The following is a 19040-nucleotide window of genomic DNA, read 5'->3' as shown; positions in this document are numbered from 1 at the left end:
ACAGACGCTCACAGTCTTACGTAAAAACTGACTGATGATGAAGAAGAGAAATCCCTGTTCTGCACATCCCTTCAGAAGCCCTGATACTGATCACCTGTATTGACATGAAAGCTTTTATCACTAATTTATACCTCTTCTAAAATTTCTCCAGCAAAGCCAATTCACAGGTTTATCTCTTTGCACAGAGTTGCCTTTGTGTTGCTATGAGAACCTGGAGTTAATTACTATGATTTACTGATGATTAGAGAGCTGAACAGAGATTTTGTCATTACATTACCACTCACTGGCAGAACCCGACCGTGGTTTCCAGGGAAACTGGAAATGTGAAGCTTTTCAATAGACACAGCCACAGCTTAAAGAGCGAGGATTGCCTAAGATAGATTCTTCTAGAGACAAACCTGTAGCCACTGCAATCAGTATCAATCAACAGGGGAGTTGTGCGGACAGATGTGGGTCTCGATCAACGCTGAGATTTGCGACGTTTGACCCAAATCTGAGAGTGAGTTATGGAGAGACTTCAGACTGACTTGGACTGCTGAGGTATGTCTTTGACTCGTGATTTTCTTCAGTTTGTTTTATCATGTTTGTTTCTTAGTTAGAAATTTGACAAGTACTGTGGATTCCTGTGCATGCCTTTCGTTTTATGTGATTATGAACTAAAACAGGATTTGAATGTGATCTATGTAAATGTATTTTTAGAGTAGCAAGGTCTGAATCATAATCAAGCTGTATATTTGACATTTAAAATGCAGTGAAATGTTTGATGATAGTTAATATTCCAGATTAGAGTGAGATACTAAAATGAACATGAATAATTTCCATTAAGTGCTGGCAGTGATGTAACTTGTGTTACATGTTAACGTTTGGATACTTGACATGAGTGCCGTACGACAGAATATTTTTATAACAAAAACAAACCATCATTTATCCGCCATGCATGCTGGGGCTTGTTGTTATAGTTACTGATTACAAATTGCACAAACAGTGTGTCATTGCCGTGTTGTGCCCTGCAGGTACTTCTACCACTTTTATGTAGAGGCAGAATGGGAAGTCTTAAGGATCAGATGAGAGGTCTCAGAGAGGACCACCAGCCTCGTGAGAAGACAGATGATGGAGAGTGTCCAGGTGGCTCAGATGGCAGCGCTGCGCCTGAGGGACCTCAGATAAACACGAGTCAAGAGTCAACAACTCAAGGGGACTATCAGCCAAAACTACTCACTAATGCCAGCTACGCTGAGGAGGGAGGCAAGAATCCAATATCCAAAGATCAAGTGCTTTCAAGAGGGGATAGCGATACTGACACTGACTCTATACGAGTTAAAGACTGTACTCAGACTGACGCCATACCTCTGACACAACAACCTGAAGCTGATAAAACAGCAACAGCCACACATAACAACATGACAGTCTCTAATGAATACCTAAATGATGGAGATGGAGATGCTGGAAATCAGAGGGAAAGCTCCACGGATAAAAACATGAGTCAAGAAATTGAGAGTATCTCGGTTCCTGTGCCATCAACCCCAGACCCCTTCGACCCACGTTCCCCTGACTTACATTCCCCAGCTCCTTTCGGGCAGCACCACATGCGCACACAGGTGAGCCTGGAGGTGGTCCAGTGTCGCTCCGCAGCCACCAGCCCCATGACCCCCCCAGAGGGTGGCCATTCCTTCTTCTTCCCGAGCTCTTTTGGGAAAACCAGAGGTGTGGGTACTGATGCTAAAGATGCTGAGTTGCAGGTGGGTCAGCAGGTGGAGTTCTGTTCCGTGGCCACGTCCCCCATGACCCCAAAGACGCCATCAACTACTGCTTTCCCAGAGCTTATCGGGAGGGAGACGGTGCAGAACAGGGAGAAAGTGAAAATGAGTGAGGAGCAGAGGGAGAACGGCCAAATGGAGAGTTTCCCTGCTATGAAAAGTCCAGCAGAGGCCGAGTCAGAGATAACCGCAGCTTTGAAATTAACTACATCAGAGGAGCTGACTGAAGGTTTCCGCTCAAATGCAACTCCAGAGAGCTCTGATAGTTGCCCAGCTGCTGGGTTAATAGAGTCACAAGTAACTCTGGAGGATAGTAATCAGCAGTGTAAGCAGCAGAGGATGGGAAGCATGGATCAGGACATCACAATCCTGGTCACCCACTATGGCAATAATGAGGAGGAAGAAGAGGAGAGGGCTGAGTTGTCTTCTTATTCTGTTGAGCCAGAGATGGTCAAGATTGATGAATATGAGGAACTCAGTGAAAACAAGAGTGATGTAAAGAGGGAGGATGGGGAGGAAGAGATCTCCACAGAAACGCCTGCTCCTGATCAGGTAGAGGACATCTCAAACACAAATCCTCCACAGAACAAAAGTGAAGAGTCATCTGCTCCTGCTAGTGATCAACCAAAAACCATTGTAAAATCTGACAGTTCAGAGGTCAGAGAAAACAAAGACGCAAAACCTCCCGTCCCTGAATCTCCAGCTCCCTTTGGCTGCCACAACATCCGCACACAGGTGAGCCTGGAGGTGGTGCAGTGTCAGTCTGCAGCCACCAGCCCTATGACCCCTCCTGAGGGGGACCATGCTTTCTACTTCCCAAACTCGTTTGGGAAATGTGGGGCTGTGGGTGCAGAGACCAAAGATGCTGAGCTGCAGGTGGGTCAACAGGTGGAGTTTCGCTCTGTCGCTACGGCACCCATGACCCCGAGAACGCCCACCGTCACAACTTTTCCCGAGATCAGGAAGGAGGTTAGCACAGAGGAGAAGATAGTGGAGGAGGAAGAGGAGAAAAAGGAACAGGTTGAGGAGGAGAAAGAAGAAGTGCTTAAAGAGGGGGAGAAAAAAGTGGAAGCAGCTGAAGAGGACAAAATGGAGGCAATAAATTGTAAGGAGAAAGGCGAGGAGAAATGTGAGGAGCCTGTGCAGGAGGTGAGCTGGGACGAGAAAGGGATGACGTGGGAGGTGTACGGGGCGGTGGTGGAAGTGGCCGTGCTGGGCTCAGCCATCCAGAAACACCTGGAGAAACAGGTGAAGAAGCAGAAAAGGCAGCCCTCCATGCCTCCCCCTCCTCCCCTCAACCCCTCAGCCACCCCCCTCTCCCCCCCAGAGTCCACTCAGGGGGGTTCTGGGTCAGGAAAAGGCCGGGCTGGCAAGAGAGGGGGGCGGGACGGGAAGGTGAGCCGACGCAGGAGGAACCCCTTCCGTCTGCTGATGGAGAACATGCAGCAGCCGCACTGTTGCTCCAGAGCTCACACCACCGAGTGACACAAGAGTAAAGCAACAAGCTGGTTGAGGGTAAAAAAAAAAATCTGTGCTGGAAAATCACACAACATCTGACATATGTGGCTGTGATGCTCACTGATTTATGTCAACATGACATTGTCTTGAAAATGTGAGAAGGAAATCACGTCCTCACACAAAACAAAAGAAGCACAAAAGCATTTAATATAGAGTTTCTATCGTGGCGCATTCATCACTGCGAATCAGCCATATGAGATGGGGTTTTTTGTTTGTTTCTTTTTTCTTGGATTTCTCTTTTTCACAAATTTCCTTGGACTTCTGGCTGTACAGACTGACAGATTAATGGACTCTATGTTTGGGAAAATGAGGGTGATAGGTGATATGTCAGTGTCATTGTTAGCTCTTCTCCTTTAATGTTTTTCACCCAGACCATTCAATTGTCCACTGAGTCTTTACAGCTATTGATGCTTTTTCTTTCTCTCTTCATGCACCTCAGACAATATGAAGCCATGGCAACCAGCTATCCTTCTCCTGGTTGCTAGAAAGCTTAACACTTAACAGCTCCGACCCAGAAAGAGACAACAGCAGAGTGTCAGTTTTTATTTATGATTTATGACCTTGTGGTCTCTTAATACAATCTGTGGGTCTTTTTGTTTTGGATGTATGGAAATTTGACTTGATTTAAATGTTGCCTTGATCTGTGTGTGAGAGGAGTCCCTACCATTACTGCAGGCTTTTGTATGTCTTATATTCTGCTTTTAGATTTGGCACAATAACTTGTTTGTATTGTGAAAAGTATAAAAATGTACTGATGACGAGCACAATCATGATCATTTTAGAAAAGTAATGACATGTTTCTGACTTCTTATGTATTTTATTGCCATAATAAGTGATTCAGTTGTAACTTATGTGATGAAACTTACTTTAAATGTGTTTTAATTCAGAGGTTGTTACAGTGTCAGTGATGTTGGTGGTCATACATTAACTTCATAAAAGTAGGCTAAAATCCACATTTGAAAATTATTTTATTCACAGATTGCACTTATGATACATTCATTTAGATGTCTGTAAACAGTGAAATCATCTTTTCAATCCATTGCTTGTTACAAAGTCACACTGCATGAGATTTTATTTCAGTAAGTATCTCAAACCCCAAGCAAATACTAACAAATTAAACACGCACAAGGATAAACCTTTAGGCTGACACACAATCATAAATAAAGATTTCATTCACATACTGACATTATGCAATATTACAATATTCTTTTGTTTTCCACTTTTTAAAAATTTCCTTTCTAGTAGCATCAGCTGCAACAAAAATTTGCATTTGTGTCCTGGCATAACTTATAATACAGTTTCTTTCAAAGCAAACCAAACAGTTTTTAAACCACTGCTTAATATATGAACAAAATAAAGTGATTCACATGTGCAACAAACAATTGTTTTGTTTGCTTCTCCACAGATAGACAGTCTAGATGGCATTTATGCAAAGATAAGAGTTTGACATTTAGGGAAGTATGCCTTTTATCCGATGAGAAGATTAATACCACTCTCATCTGTAAATATGAAGCTAGTTTTCTGAGCTTATCTCAGCATACAGACTGGAAAATAAACAACTAGACTCTGTCTCCAAATCTGCTTTTGTTTGGATTGGTGTTTTGTTTTTTTGTTTTTTGTTTTTTTGTTTTTTGAGGTGTTCTTGCGCAGTTGCTGGCAGGCTGATTTCTTCCTTTTTTCATCTCTGGACAGAACCAGGCTACCTGTCTCTCCCCTGCTTGAAGTTATCATGCTATGCTAAACTAAGCTAATTGTGTCCTGGCTGTGGTTTCATATTTAATGGACTGAAGAAATGTGTTTTTTGAAATGAATTTTTAAAAACTCAGCAATCAAAGCAGTGGTATAACAGTATTATATAGTTATATAGTTTTTACAGAGTTACATCTCCCATTTTGGTTTTCCTTTTTGTTTTCCCTTGAATTGAATGTTTAGGCAAAGCAAACTCATGACTTTAGATACCACAAATCTTGTGCAAAATCCACACAAGAATCTCAGTAATAAATTACCATTGGTGAGAACAGAAGGCTACGTGAAGACTTCCTGCAACATTGTAAATATGTTTGATTTATGGTTTGTGTCAGCCTGATTACAGAGAAGCAACATGTGTCCACTTGAGGCCTTGGTGCCTCTCTCCTCATGATTTCCATCACAGGTCTGTAGTGTCAAATGCCGGGTTATCAAAACCCTTGTCGGGCTTGTCTTTCTTCTCTCCCCGCTGGGCCAGTGCTGCACCCAGAGGCTCAATGTACTCTGGTGAGCTGCTGTCCTCCTCCTCCTCCTCCTCCTCCCGGATCCATTGCTAATGAGGAGCAGGCAAGTTTTAAAATTAGACCACATTCTAATCAAAAGTTAAAAAGGGGGTGGATAAAAAAAAAAAAAAAAAAAAAAACCAGAACTCACCATGGTAGATTTTGTGTCCCTTCCAGGACTGGTCATTTCTTCACTGTAGTCCAGGGAGTTGAGGCTTTAGTGACGGAGAAAAAAAGGGATCAAAATAATCCTAATATGCACAGTAAATCATCTCAGGAGGATGATGCTTTCTTCTCAAATCAGTGTTCATGTTTTTGATTTAAATAAAGGTCATGTGGCACTGATGGAGCTGAGAGCCAGCTCTCTGTCACAACATGCTGTAGTGAGCACACTGTGACAAAATGTTCACCTGGAAACCATCCCAGTTTATTAACCAGCACCTGCTGTGTGCTGTGAGTGGAAAGTCAGGTTGCGTGTCACTGTGAGCCATCACCTTATCAGTCTGTGGTGACAGAGCTAATAGCTGCTCTCAGCAGACGGAGGAGATAGCCATGGTCGTCAGGAGAGGTTGTTTTTACCTGACTTTGTCCACATCTGAGCTCTCCTCGTCCAAGTCTAGGACCATGGTCGTGTCAATGTTGAGGTTGAGAACAGGATTGGCCCTGTCAGGGAATAATGACATTAATAAAGTCAGAAGGAAGTTACATTTTCTATTGTTCATTCAGTAACTGATATTCCTCTGTTAATGCATGTGCTGTTGTGTCCTCACCCCTCCATCGTGTACTTGTTGGTTCCAGGTACCACAGAACCACTTTTCTGGTTGTCAGACGTCACCATGGCTGCAGAGTTCATGGCTTTAGCTGCCTTCAGCTTCCTCTTGTAGCTGTTGTATGAAGTGAGTTGATAAGTAAACAGACACTGTACCTATCACAAATGTTTTTACATCAATGGCATTTTTGAAACTGGGATGTGTGTCTTTACTGGGATAGACAGTATGTTTCGGTCCTGTTCCTAACTTTATTCCTAATTCCTTTTCTTACTTTCTGCGAGTGCACAACAGAGAAATAGTGAGGACAGCCAGCACGATGATGAGGCCTCCCACCATCCCCGGCAGGATGTACTTTAAAGGATCTGTGTCCGGCTCGACCACAGGACCCGTCCCCTGAAACCGAAGTAAGAAATCTGTCTTTAGTATATTGCTGTCTGTAAACCTGTAAGGTTTCATTTAAACTTGTTGCTATAAGCTCATTCATCCATTTTCAAAATACAGTACAGTAGTTTACTATAATAATTATTTGTTTTATTCATATTGGTGAATGATTAACTTTTATTCATTTTATTTAACCTTTTATTAAACATTTAACATTTAGCATGAATACATTATATTCATACATATTTCCTTAAAATGGCACAAAACAAACAAACAAAAAAAGTACATTTTATCTTCCCTGACCTAACTAATAGGGTCCTCTGTACATTATTTTATATAAATCTACTTTTATTTACAATAACTTATGTAGGATACTTATTGACAAAACACACTAGGGAATCCTATTTGTCATAGAGGTACAGTGTATGTGTATTTTTTTTAGCATCAGTTCAGTAAAGCAAATCTCAGAGAGCAAAATAAAATATATTAACTACATTTAATGTACGACTGCACAGCAGAGTTAGAGAAATTAATTTTAGGTTCCAGTGATTATGTTGCACATTTGCAACAATCTGGAAACAAAACAGATTTCCCTCATTTGTGTCCAGTTTACTTGCATCAGTGATTTCTACTGAAGAACGAAAAAAAAAAACATAAAGTACTGCAGTTAACAGAACTCTTGCAGATGTACTTCCTGCTCTAGTTTAACATGGAATCTTTTTCAGGGACTCAATGTCCCACAGAAAAGAAAAAATGTACAGTGGAAAATTAGGCAAATACAGCAGTGGGGGAAAGAAGTGACGGAAAACTACTCCAAAGGTTCAGAAGAGGAATGTAAAGCTGTTGTAATTAAGTTGCTGATGTGACGTAAAGAAAGCATAATATGACAGAAAAGCTTACCGAAAATGAAACTTTAAAACTGCTCATACTTACAATGTACCTGAGGCCAAGGTCTACCAGTTCAGGAAAATGATCAGGATCAGAGAGCATCTTTTCCACTTGATTAGAGGTAAGAGCTGTCCCGTTGGTGTAGACAAAATATGCCACCATCACAGTGACCTCTGAGGCCCTGAGAGAAGAATACAGTGCATTCACACAGTTAATGTAATGAACCTAAATCAACAGATATACCTTTTAAATCTAAAATCTAAATCATCTTGTGTTGCTTCAATTATCATCAACTATCATCGTCAAATAAGTTATCCTCAACAATGTGATTGTTTACAGGTGCACTGGCACCACCTAGTGGACAAGAACAGTCTATGTATTCAAGTGAGGAGCTTGAGATTATTTTTGGAGTTTCTGTACCAGTGATTTATGATCAGGATCTCTAATATATTTTGATGTAAGGTGATTTCAAGTAGGAGGTGGTGTGAGTGAGAACTTGCCTGGATGCTTCAGGACTGTCATTCTTGATTGCAAAAACTGAGACAGCTGCCTTAGTGGCAGCAGTAAGAGACCTGGAAATACAGAGATCAGAGAAAATACTAAGTCCTCAGTGAGAAAAGAGCTAGAAAAATGCTTCAGTTCTCTATCACCAGATTAAAACTTTACTAAAACACAGTATGGCCTGGAGAAATGCATACCTGATGATTTTATCTTTATCTTGTTCAACTTCAGCTACAGATCTTGTAAACTGAAGTTCAACTCTGTACGACTCATCAACTGTGAAAATCTGCGATAGAATAAGAACAGAAGCATTAACACAGAAGCATTAACATATGTCCCTCTGGTGCTTATAAAGACAGACATTAATGTAAATTCAGCTGTGTGATTTCAGTCACTCACCTCCAGTACAGGTGCTGCTTGAGAAGCCGCCACTATCACTTGCAGTTACTGTTACCAAATATTTACCTTTCAGTGACAGTTCAAGTGCTTCAGTAGTTCTGTGGAAAGTTGAAGAAATCATGAGAACAGCAGTATGAGACAAGAGTCACAGACATGAAGGCCTCCCACCTCAGATATTTATGATTATTTTTGTGATGATTTGGTATTTTCCTTTATTCATGTTTTCCATCCATCTGTAGTCATTTCTTTTGTCTCACTGCTGTCATTTTTTGTTACTTCATGATATTTTAGGGTCGTTTTCAGCTAAATTTTGCATCTCCTCTGTGTCTCTTGATTGTTTTGTATGTTTCTTTTTTGCTCAGTTCTGTCTTGTGTTAATGGTACATCTCTTTGTGAACATTTTGAATATCTTTGAGGTTACTTTTCATCTCTTTTTATTTTTAATTTATCTATATGTAGCTGTTTTGCGTCCATTTGTAGCTGTTTCACTGACTTTCCAACAAGAGATATTAACAGTAACTTCAAACAACATCTGATCGAGGCCCTCCCTCTGCCCTTTGGGCCTTTTGAGCCTTTTGGCCTGTGTCAGTTAGTCTCCTTCAAAAATCCATCAATGAGTGCTCTTGTGATGACAATCCAAACAAAAGTTAAGAGCAGATTGAGGTTTACTAATACAATGCTGATGGATGACTTTGTACTCACTGAATAATCCCAACAAAAATATCCTTTTGCTGTGTGGTTATGGCCTCAAACAGCATCCTGATGGAGCTGGTGTGATTGTTGGTGTCTTCAAATTGGACCTTTGTTACTTTAAACTCCATCTCCCTGTTAACGCCAGTGTCACGATCTATAGCCTGAGAGCAATGTGAGATACAAAGAGTGTCTGGGCATCTCATCACATAACTTGTTAACAAGCTGAAATCATGTCAGTCATATGTTTTTTTTTCATACTCACAGTGACTCCTGCGACCGATGTCCCTTTACTTGCTGTTTCTGATACCACAACTAAAGTACAAAGAAAACAGATTCGTTTAGCCCCAGGGTTGTACATTTGCAATTTTTACTCTGGTACAAAGGGGAATGAAAGTTTTTTGGTATAAATGACTTTCAGGTGAGTATGACCCTTTGAATCAGTGGTTCCAAAGTACAGGGGCCACAGTATATACACTCACCAAACACTGAATCGGTCGCAATGAATTCTGGAGCGTTGTCATTTATGTCTTCTATGTTGATCACCATTTGTCCTGAAAGAGATCAAAGAAAAACACAGTGAACCAACGTGTGTGTGTGTGTGTGTGTGGGGTGGGGGTATTTGACGCTCTTATGCTTTTGTTATTCCTAAACGACCCAGTTCTGACCTGGTGTGACACTGTTGTTCTCTCCCTTCTCTGTGTACTCATCCACCACCTGAGCCTCCACCACCACCTGGTCACAAAGTTCATAGTCCACCTTGTACTTCGGGTTGAGTCTGACCTCCCCTGTTGGATCGAGGATAAACCAGTTGCAAGGGATTCATAGAGCCGTTGCATCTGCACTGGATGGATTCCAGCTCGTACACGAGCGAGTGGTTTCCGTCTTTGTCCTGCGCTGTGAAACTCCCAACAGCCCCACTGATGGTGGTGTTCTCTTTCACCGTCACGGGCGGTGTCGGTTTGAATTCGGGCCTCTCGTCGTTCACGTCCAACACGTCCACCTCCACCATCGCTACAGCCTTCCTCTGCTCCAGATCTGTTGCTTCTACCTGCAGTCTGAATTGCTTGTGAGGGCTCTCATAGTCCAACTCAATGTCGGGATCCACGGTGATGTTTCCCCTGTATTTCTCCCCATCCGCAAAGGTGCGAATGATGAAGCTGCCAAAGCTTCCATCAATGATGCTGAAAGAAATGCGGTTATACTCTGTGGTTTGGTCCATATCCTCAGCGTAAACAGAGCCCACGAATGCACCTGATTTCAGTAGAAAAATAAGATTAAAGTCCAGTCAGACAGTTCTGAACATTTGAAAGCCATTTGCAAATTTAAATACTGACCCTTATTTCCTTCTTTAACAGAGAATTTGTAAGTGGGGGGTTCAAAGCTTGGGGTGTTGTCATTGACATCCTGCATCAAATGAAAACATCAACAGTTATCATCCTCACCAGGGGTGGCAGCACCAGAAGCCACATGACAACCATGATTCACTATAAACTGTTCAAGTCTTACCTCTATATTGATAATGACTGTAACCTCAGAAGACAATGGAGGAGTTCCTTTGTCAGTAGCAGTCACATTGATTTTGATCTCCCCGTTCAGCTTCGGGTCCAGGGCCTCACGATCCAGCACGCCTTTGTTTCTCAACACACCAGTGCTTGGGTCGATGATGAAGTTACCACTGTACTTGCTCGGCACAATTCCATACACAATTTGGCTGTTTACTGTTTCGGGGTCATCAACATCTGTGGCCTGTCCAAATGAGAGACATTACGAGAAATGGATAGTTAGTAAACATTTAATTCCAAAACTATGGGGATTAATATGCTGCTATAATTCACTCCTCTGGAATGGCTTTCCACAAGATTTTGGAAACTGGCTGCAGGCGTTTGCTCCCATTTAGCTACAAGAGTATTAGTGAAACTGGGCTATTGCTTGTGGGCGAAAAGGCCCAGCACAAACACACACTGTCCAGGTCACTCTAAGGGTTCATAGGGTGGAGTTCAGGACTCTGTACACAGTAAAAATGTGCTACAAATTGGATGAACATTCATATGGAAACCCCATTACCTCTTCCACGCGCACTCACACACACACACAGGGCTTAGGCTTTAGGCTTTGTGCTCAGGAGCACTGTCATGCTGAAATGGCCCTTAACGTTGGAAGAATTGACTCTATTGTCTATGCTGTAGCATCAAAGGGGAGCTCCACATCCAAATCATGAAAAACATCCTTTCAATAAATAAGAAATCCTGTTACATCATTAACACCCATGACATGGAAATGTTTACAGTTGTTCACTGTTCTATCACATTTACCTCTATCTTAATGTTAAACTGTGCTCCCTCCTTCACAAACACCAGGTAAGAGTCTCTGTTGAAGACTGGATGCTTGTCATTGATGTCAGTCACGGTGATCTCCAGCACTGTGGTGCCGGGCTTGCCGCTGGTGTCTCTGGCCTGCAGAGTCGCTGAATACAGTGATCGGATCTCGCGATCCAGCAGAGTTTCACTTTTCACGTAAACTACGCCCGTGTTTGGCTTCACGTCAAAATACGGCAGTCTGGAAACACAGGCACAGACTGTTCAGTGGTGTTGTCGCAGTAAACATGGCAGCAAAAAGCACACAGTAGCTACATTCAGATAACCACAATAGCCATAGTTTGATTTGAGTACATACATGCTATCTGGGAGAAGTCTGTAGGTGATTTTGCCTTGATCCATCGTATCAGGATCCTCTGCCTAGGGGGAAAAAAAATATAATGTCAAGACTTTCTTACATGTAAGCTCAAACTGTATGAGTGAGAAAAAGGATTGGTGAGGACTTACAGTAATCGTGGCCACTGTTGTCCCAACAGGAGAGTGCTCAGCCACCGTCAGCTTGTAAGTGTCATTGAGGAACTTGGGGCTGTTGTCGTTGGCATCCTTGATGTTAATAGTAACTGAAGCAGTGGAGCGGAAGCTGGGTTTTTCCTTGTCAACTGCAACCACCTGCACCATTACACAAGCACAGGAAACACCTCAGACTGGTAAAACACAAATATAATAACTAAAAGTTGTCTCCAAAATTATTATTAGTGATTCATGTCATTTTTCTAACCTCTAGAGTCATTTGCTGTTTTTCTTCAAAATCCAGTACTTCGGGCTGCTTGACCAGAAGCTGAACCAAGCTATCTGATGACATAAATGAAGGTTCCACAGAAAACACGTCCTTGTCAGGTCCCTCCAGGGATAGTTCAATAGTGTGGGGAATCTGTGAAAATGTAACAGAGATGATTCATGCCTGATCATTCATGTAACTCACTTACCATACATGCATCTCAGGGAATGTGATTTTATTTTATTTATTTTTTTTACCTTATCGAGATCTTTGACCATCATGTTGATTGGAACAGACCCCAACGAGTGCTCAGTGACCTCTCCTGTAAACTGCGTGGCCTTCACACAGTCCTCTGGGCCACACTTGTAAAACTCTGGCTTGTTGTCATTGATGTCAATGATGTTGATCTGTACACTTGCTGTGGTGTTGGCTGGCCTCCCATTGATGCTTGACTTGGACTCAGTGGCCTAAAATAGATCAAAGTAGAATCATTTATTCATCTCAAGATTTTCCAAAAATAGATGTTCTCAATTAAATAGGCTCTCAAAAGTCAAGAGGACTTGTCATATGCAGTACGAATTGCACCCTTCACTCAACATAACGCATCAAGCTAAAGCAGTGTAACACATAACTGGCAGCAGGCTGTATATTACATTAGTTACAACACTGGGGTGTAACAATCTTCTAAACTCACCCACCACACAGTTCAGGTTAGACGTTTATTTTTTTTGTTTTATTTTGTCACTTGATCATAATTAGACAAAAATGATAGTGTGACACACACAGTTGTAAGACTATAACATAGCTGTAATGTGTAATATTAAATATACAACTTTAAATAGAATCCTAATTATATGATTTACATGCATTACAGGGTTAATTGTGAAATTAAAAAATGAGTTTTGTTCCAGTAGTAAAGTAATGAGAGCAGCGGCTTGGGTCGGGATGTGATGGTTCCATCTTCCTGTATCGTGATATGAGATTGCAAGTGTTTGTATCGTGGCTTTGGTCTCGGTTTTGGAATCATCACACTCCTGTTACAATGTGAGTTTTTGCTTATCGCACTTACTCTTTTACTTCTACACTGTTCACTTCTTCTTCAGTTCAGAGTGTTGTCCACCTCTTCTTCTCAGAGTGAAAACAAGGGCAGAAACTTCAACAAATAATCTGATGGTGGTTTGTGACTGAGAGAGGGCTGGTTGTGTCATAAATGCTATAAAAAGTCATTTTAACTTCAGGAGAAAAGATCACACTTCACTCTAATCCAATTTCCTGTGTCTATGTACTTTTACAGGTGTGTCTATAACCTTGTTCTCACAACCCTCCCTCGCAACTCAATTATCTGCTTCCTCACCTCCTCCTCTCTCATTACAGGAACCAAGAGGAGGAGACGCTGAAGTTATGAAGCCTCATCAAGATGCTGCCCCTATGGTGAGCCTCATTCTGGGTTCCTTGCCATCACACCCTCTGCTCTGTGTCCAGTATAAATCCTCATTTGACCCTGCATTCATCCCCTTGTGCTCAACCCCCTTTTCAAGAGCTTCATTTTTAGCATACTCATATGAGGTATCAATCTTCTTGTCTAACTCTCAACAAGAAACCAAATAAATGTATGTCCCAAAATGTTGAACTATTCCTTCAAATAATGGAACATAAATGTTAGGTAAGGTAAAATAAAAAAGCTAAACTTTTGTCACCATTTAACTGTGTACACTCACTGTAATACTTACTACTACAACATATTATACCATGCACTAGTTTGTTATATTTATATAATATATTATTTGTTAGTAATGAGGAAAAAAAAAACAACTGTACCTTTACAGTCAGGGTAACAGTATCACCAGTAACTTCTCTGTCAATGGCTGAAGACACAGATATTTGGCCACTATCTCTTGAAATTTCAAACAGGCCATCAGCAGTTGAATCTGTTAAACAATGTGGAAAAAACAAAAACATTTCTCACTTGCTCACTCACTGCAAACAACATATTGTCACAACAAGTGGTTGAGGCTGACCTTCAATGGTATAGATTATAGCATCATTGACTCCTGTGTCTTGGTCTATAGCAGTCACTTTAAACACAGGTGAGCCCTGGTAAAGAAAAAAAAAAGATTTTATGAAACGTTGAAGTCTCCTCATTTACAAACAAACAAAATGGAAACTCACATAGCTGCGTGTACATTACATTGATAAGCAGATGTCACGCAAAGACATGTGAATGGTGGAACACACCTGATGAATATTGATAGTAAAACCTTCATTTCCTTTTCAATCACTCTTTGAAAATTAATGTCAACATTTCAGATGCAGCACCCTGAGTAGAATCCATCAGCACTCACCACAGGAGAATTTTCCTCAACTCTCCCTACATAGGGAAGATTGATGAACTGTGGGTCAAGGTCTGGGACATCCACAACCGTAATGAAGGAAAAAGCAAAGCTTGAGAAGTTTGCAGGTTGACCATGACACTGGGCCACACCATCCTGTTATGAGAGAAACAAAGCTGCTGAAATTCAAAAGCGTTAGGCAATCTGTGCTAGAAGATTTTATTTGCTACATTAATAATTATTGAAACATTAAGAAACATTCTAATTAATTGAAATCTTTAGAATTGAAATGTTATTGAAATACATTTTGTGCGCATGAAACCACGACCAAAGCATAGAGCATAACTGTGCAAGGAGAAGACGACTGGGGGAAAAACTTAGTAATATAACAAACAATAACAAAACATGATATTTAAAAATTACACAACATTTGAAAATCAACTATACTGCATGAATATCAAATTAATTACTTCAGGGATCAGTCCCAGATAGTGGAATACTTCAAATTCAATTTCTTGCTGAGAGTTAGATGAGAAGAGTAATACCACTCTCATATCTGTTTAGTATGAAGCTACAGCCAGGAGATGGTTAGCTTAGCTTAGCATAAAGACTGAAAACGGCAAAAAAAAAAAAAAAAAAAATCTGAAAATGACAAGAGGTTTCAAGTACAAGCTAGCTGTTTCCCTCTCTTTCCAGTTTTTATGCTAAGCTAAGCTAATTGTTGGCCCACAGACATGAGAGTATCAATCTCATCTATGTCACATATTTGAGTTTTAAGTTAGACTTTTTCTTAATCATGATTAGTTTCATTAAGGGCAAATAGATAAAACCCAAACTCAGCTAGGAACATAATACTCACAAACGCCCTAATCTTAAGCCGGTAGAAAGTGCTCTTTGCAGTATAATTCAACTGTCCTGCTAATCTGACTTCACCAGTTGCTTTCACAATGCTGAACAGACTGGTGCCATCAGGTGGAGTAACCTAGAAAACAGAGTGCAGGTGAAAGTTTTAATAACATTTGTGGAACATTGCAACATAATTTTAATGAACTAATTTATTAAGCTTACTTCATCAATGCTGTACTGAACAACACCAGCAGTTCCAGTGTCTGCATCAGTGGCAAGCACTGTAAACAAAGATGTACCTATAGCTGTATTCTGATTAATTTGGGGGATAAAAAAAAAGAGAGAGAGAGAATTAAATACAGAAATATCTCTCAGCATTATCCACCAAATACACTAATTTTGACATGGTTAAACAGACATAATACTGTACATACTAACAGCATAACATGCTAGAGTAGAAAAACTGACAACTATGAAAAAGGCTCCAAGAGTGATCAAGTCAAATATGTTTGACTTACCTCTGCAACTTCAGCGTCATATGAAGCTGCCTGAAATATGGGTTTGTTGTCGTTGGCCTCTAATATCACTATAGTTAATAGTCCTGGTGTCTGAAAGACATTGCATGATGCACTCTATGAATATAATGAACAAACTGATATGAATTGAATGATTAACACTAAATTACACTTCACTTACAACACTGATACCATCAGACACTTCGACTCCAAGCTGCATTACATCGGCGCTCTATAATAAAAAAAATAAAAACAATAAATGATTTGACAAAGCACATGTATAACCAAAATGAAGTTGTTAACAACTGAAGGGTCTGAATCTCCACCCCACCATACCTCTCTATCCAGTTTTCTCTCAACTGTTACAATCCCAGTGTTTAAGGCAACACTGAAGAATACAGCATTGGGCCCAGTGAGTACATACGTCAGTGGGTCATTCTCTGTGTCTGTTGCCTGTATAGTAAAGGCAGTTTGCCCTGTGAAAGCAGCATCAGTGGAACATGAAATGCAAAATATGTCGTTTTTTTAGACATAATATCACAAAAGTGAAACATGTTTTCAGTATTTCACAGACATGTATACCTATGGGGATGTCTTCACACACATTGAAAAGAACAGAGGAGATTACAGGACTGGTATTTGCTGCAGAGACACAAAGTATTTTAGTGTTAGGCAGTGAAGTAAAGCCATAATGACAAAATTGTAATCAAATTAACTGAATACTCACCATTAGCTAAGCTGATAAGGCACAGCAGTAGAATACTTCCTGTGATCCCCTCCATGTCTGTAAATGAAAAGGAAGAGAAATCTTATAAGAAAAATAATTTGGTTGTAAATCCAGAGGGGTATGAGCTACATGCTAAGTTGGTCACAATGACAATGCTAACATCTTTGATGCTAACATGCTACTATTTAGTAGCTCAGTGTAATGTTTACCATGTTCACCATCTTACCATCTGTTTACAATAATCCATCCAATAGATGTCAAGACATGTATCTAAAAACTCAAACTTGTGGTGTCAGGTGAAAAGTCTGCAGTACACCAGATTCAGTCATGCACTGAGGGCCATGAATGTCTATACAAAAGTGAGTGGTAATCTATCCAGTAGTTGTTGAGATATTTCAGTCTGGACAAGTGGACGACTGACAGACCAACATCAACATTATCTTAGATTCCTAGATGTGGGAATTTTCTCCAATCTATATCATTCAAAATTATGTTACATTCACATTTTATCTCTCAGGGCACAACACCAAAATCAATTAAATTAACTTGTTATGTAAGAGGTGTTCAGTTTTGCAGATGGACAATATAAATTGAAGTTACCTTGGAATCAACAGAGCTGAAAACTGCTCTTGCCCTGATTTTTCTGGGTTAAAATTTAACTGCATATTGAACTTTTGAGCACACCCAAATTAATAACATCATAAAAGATGGTGAGAGCACCTGCTGTGACATCACTCAGTGGAGCCCTGATATGTCGGAAAGTTTCATTTACAGAGAAAGCAGAGCAACGTAAGCTTTCCACCCTGTGTGAGTTCCTCTTTACTGTTAAAATTACATTTTACTTACAGCTACTTACAGATAAAGTGTAGGTATAAGTTATAGGTAAGAGAAGCACAGGTAGTTCAGTGAAGACTACATTATGAACTAAAAGAAAATACAGTTACACATGTTTCAAATGTAATAAGAACTTGAACAGCAGATAATTAAACATTTTAATAAAACACACAAACGTAAAAATTCTAAGAACGTCTGAGGACATTTTGCAGTTTCCCCTTACATTCACTTTAGAACAGAACTTAACTTAAACTTTTAATATTAAAGTTAAGGTAAATGTGCATGAATTGAATTTAAGCAGTAAAAACAACTTAAGCTAATCTTCAACAAGGTCAAGTTGTAAATTTTACCATTTGATATTCATGGTTCAGTCTGAACATTTTAATTGGCCTTTAAGGATTTAATGATCCTTGAGCTTATATGAATGAGTCTTTATATGAATGATAAAGGCTATTTTAAGCTTTTTAGGGATTTTTCTACCGGTTCCACGGTTTGTACCTGGTATAAGGATTGAAAAAAGGTGAAATCGGCACTTGTGGCAGGTTTTGGATGTCATGAACAATGATCAATTTCTAATATATGAGAATAAAACAGATTTTTAATGCTGTGATTTCTGAGGATGAATCACTTTGGTGTCTCCATGCCCCATGAATTATACCACTCTAATCTGTAATTCATTAAAGACAAGTATAAACTTTAGCTTACCACACCAAAAGATATATATATTTCCTGTCTGTTCAATATCAGCACATTTAAATACACATATATCACATTTGTTTCGTCTAGATCCTCACTGAGCTATACAATCACTAAAAGCGAAAACCTAAAACTTTAAAAGCATAAATCTAATTTTAAAATGTCGCAGTTAGACTTACCAGACGACATTCGCAGGGAAGCTTCTCCTTTACTGATGTCCGGATGAGACCTTTGGTTCCTCTTCCTCCCAGTGATTGCCATCTCAGTTGTAAATATAAATGATTAACACATATGCTAACACACTGCCAGTAACGCTGTACTTAACCTCCTCCTTGTCTTTATTTGTTACACAAAACATCCAAAAGCATCTTACTGATTGCAAAAAGTTAAATTGATCAACTTTCCACCCGTTGTTTGCTCTCACACATGGCTGTCCAAGCCTGGGTAGTAATAGAGACGGGTCCCATCATTGGCTGGCCAGCCCTGTCACCAGGAACACATGGCATCATGGCATACTGGGTCACCAATACCCGAACCCCAGTAGCATGTGAACAGCTTTTTTTGTCTGAATGGGTGCTTCCGTTGTCAAGGTAACAACAACAGTCTCTCTGCCTCCATTGAGAAACCCAATGTGACCCGGGGGCCTTTCTAAAACGTGTCTCATCAGAAGCAATCATTGGACCGATGCCTTTTTCAGAAAGCACAGATTTTATGCACCTCTCTAATGAGCTCTTCACAATAAAGCCCCCGCAGCCTTCCTCCCTAATTAAAGGGCATCACACAAAGGATTATCTTCTCTTGTACCCACAGGCTTCATTCATAATCAGTCTCAAAACAAAAGTA

General features: G+C 40.3%; 2 protein-coding genes across 2 annotated transcripts; one reads left to right on the top strand and one right to left on the bottom strand.

The window, feature by feature from the left end:
- The first annotated feature begins 77 nt into the window (after window positions 1-77).
- Window positions 78-4834, top strand: LOC108882824 (G protein-regulated inducer of neurite outgrowth 1). The gene is made up of 2 exons (XM_018675552.2): window positions 78-540; window positions 1014-4834. Exon 2 carries the CDS (start codon window positions 1044-1046, stop codon window positions 3240-3242), a length of 2199 nt encoding a protein of 732 aa, XP_018531068.1. The 5' UTR covers window positions 78-540; window positions 1014-1043; the 3' UTR covers window positions 3243-4834.
- Window positions 4227-18473, bottom strand: cdhr2 (cadherin related family member 2). The gene is given in 32 exon segments (XM_018675553.2): window positions 4227-5574; window positions 5676-5739; window positions 6104-6187; window positions 6295-6408; window positions 6566-6687; window positions 7609-7744; window positions 8064-8135; window positions 8262-8352; window positions 8467-8561; window positions 9166-9317; window positions 9419-9468; window positions 9636-9707; window positions 9822-9972; window positions 9974-10407; window positions 10491-10560; window positions 10663-10902; window positions 11469-11712; window positions 11830-11891; window positions 11979-12140; window positions 12250-12402; window positions 12507-12716; window positions 14068-14177; window positions 14268-14343; window positions 14592-14735; window positions 15439-15561; window positions 15648-15737; window positions 15944-16033; window positions 16122-16172; window positions 16277-16416; window positions 16523-16582; window positions 16668-16724; window positions 18377-18473. Coding segments are annotated over 32 exon segments (3954 nt in total). The 5' UTR covers window positions 18459-18473; the 3' UTR covers window positions 4227-5421.
- Between the last annotated feature and the right edge of the window lie 567 nt (window positions 18474-19040).

The sequence above is a fragment of the Lates calcarifer genome, linkage group LG8 (genome assembly GCF_001640805.2).
Source record: "Lates calcarifer isolate ASB-BC8 linkage group LG8, TLL_Latcal_v3, whole genome shotgun sequence".
NCBI lineage: Eukaryota > Metazoa > Chordata > Actinopteri > Centropomidae > Lates > Lates calcarifer.
Note: the sequence above shows the minus strand (reverse complement) of the source record. Positions and strands in the feature narration are given on the sequence as shown.

Excerpts from the sequence above, each read along its gene's own strand:
- LOC108882824 (XM_018675552.2), top strand. The coding sequence starts at position 1,044 with ATGGGAAGTCTTAAGGATCAGATGAGAGGTCTCAGAGAGGACCACCAG.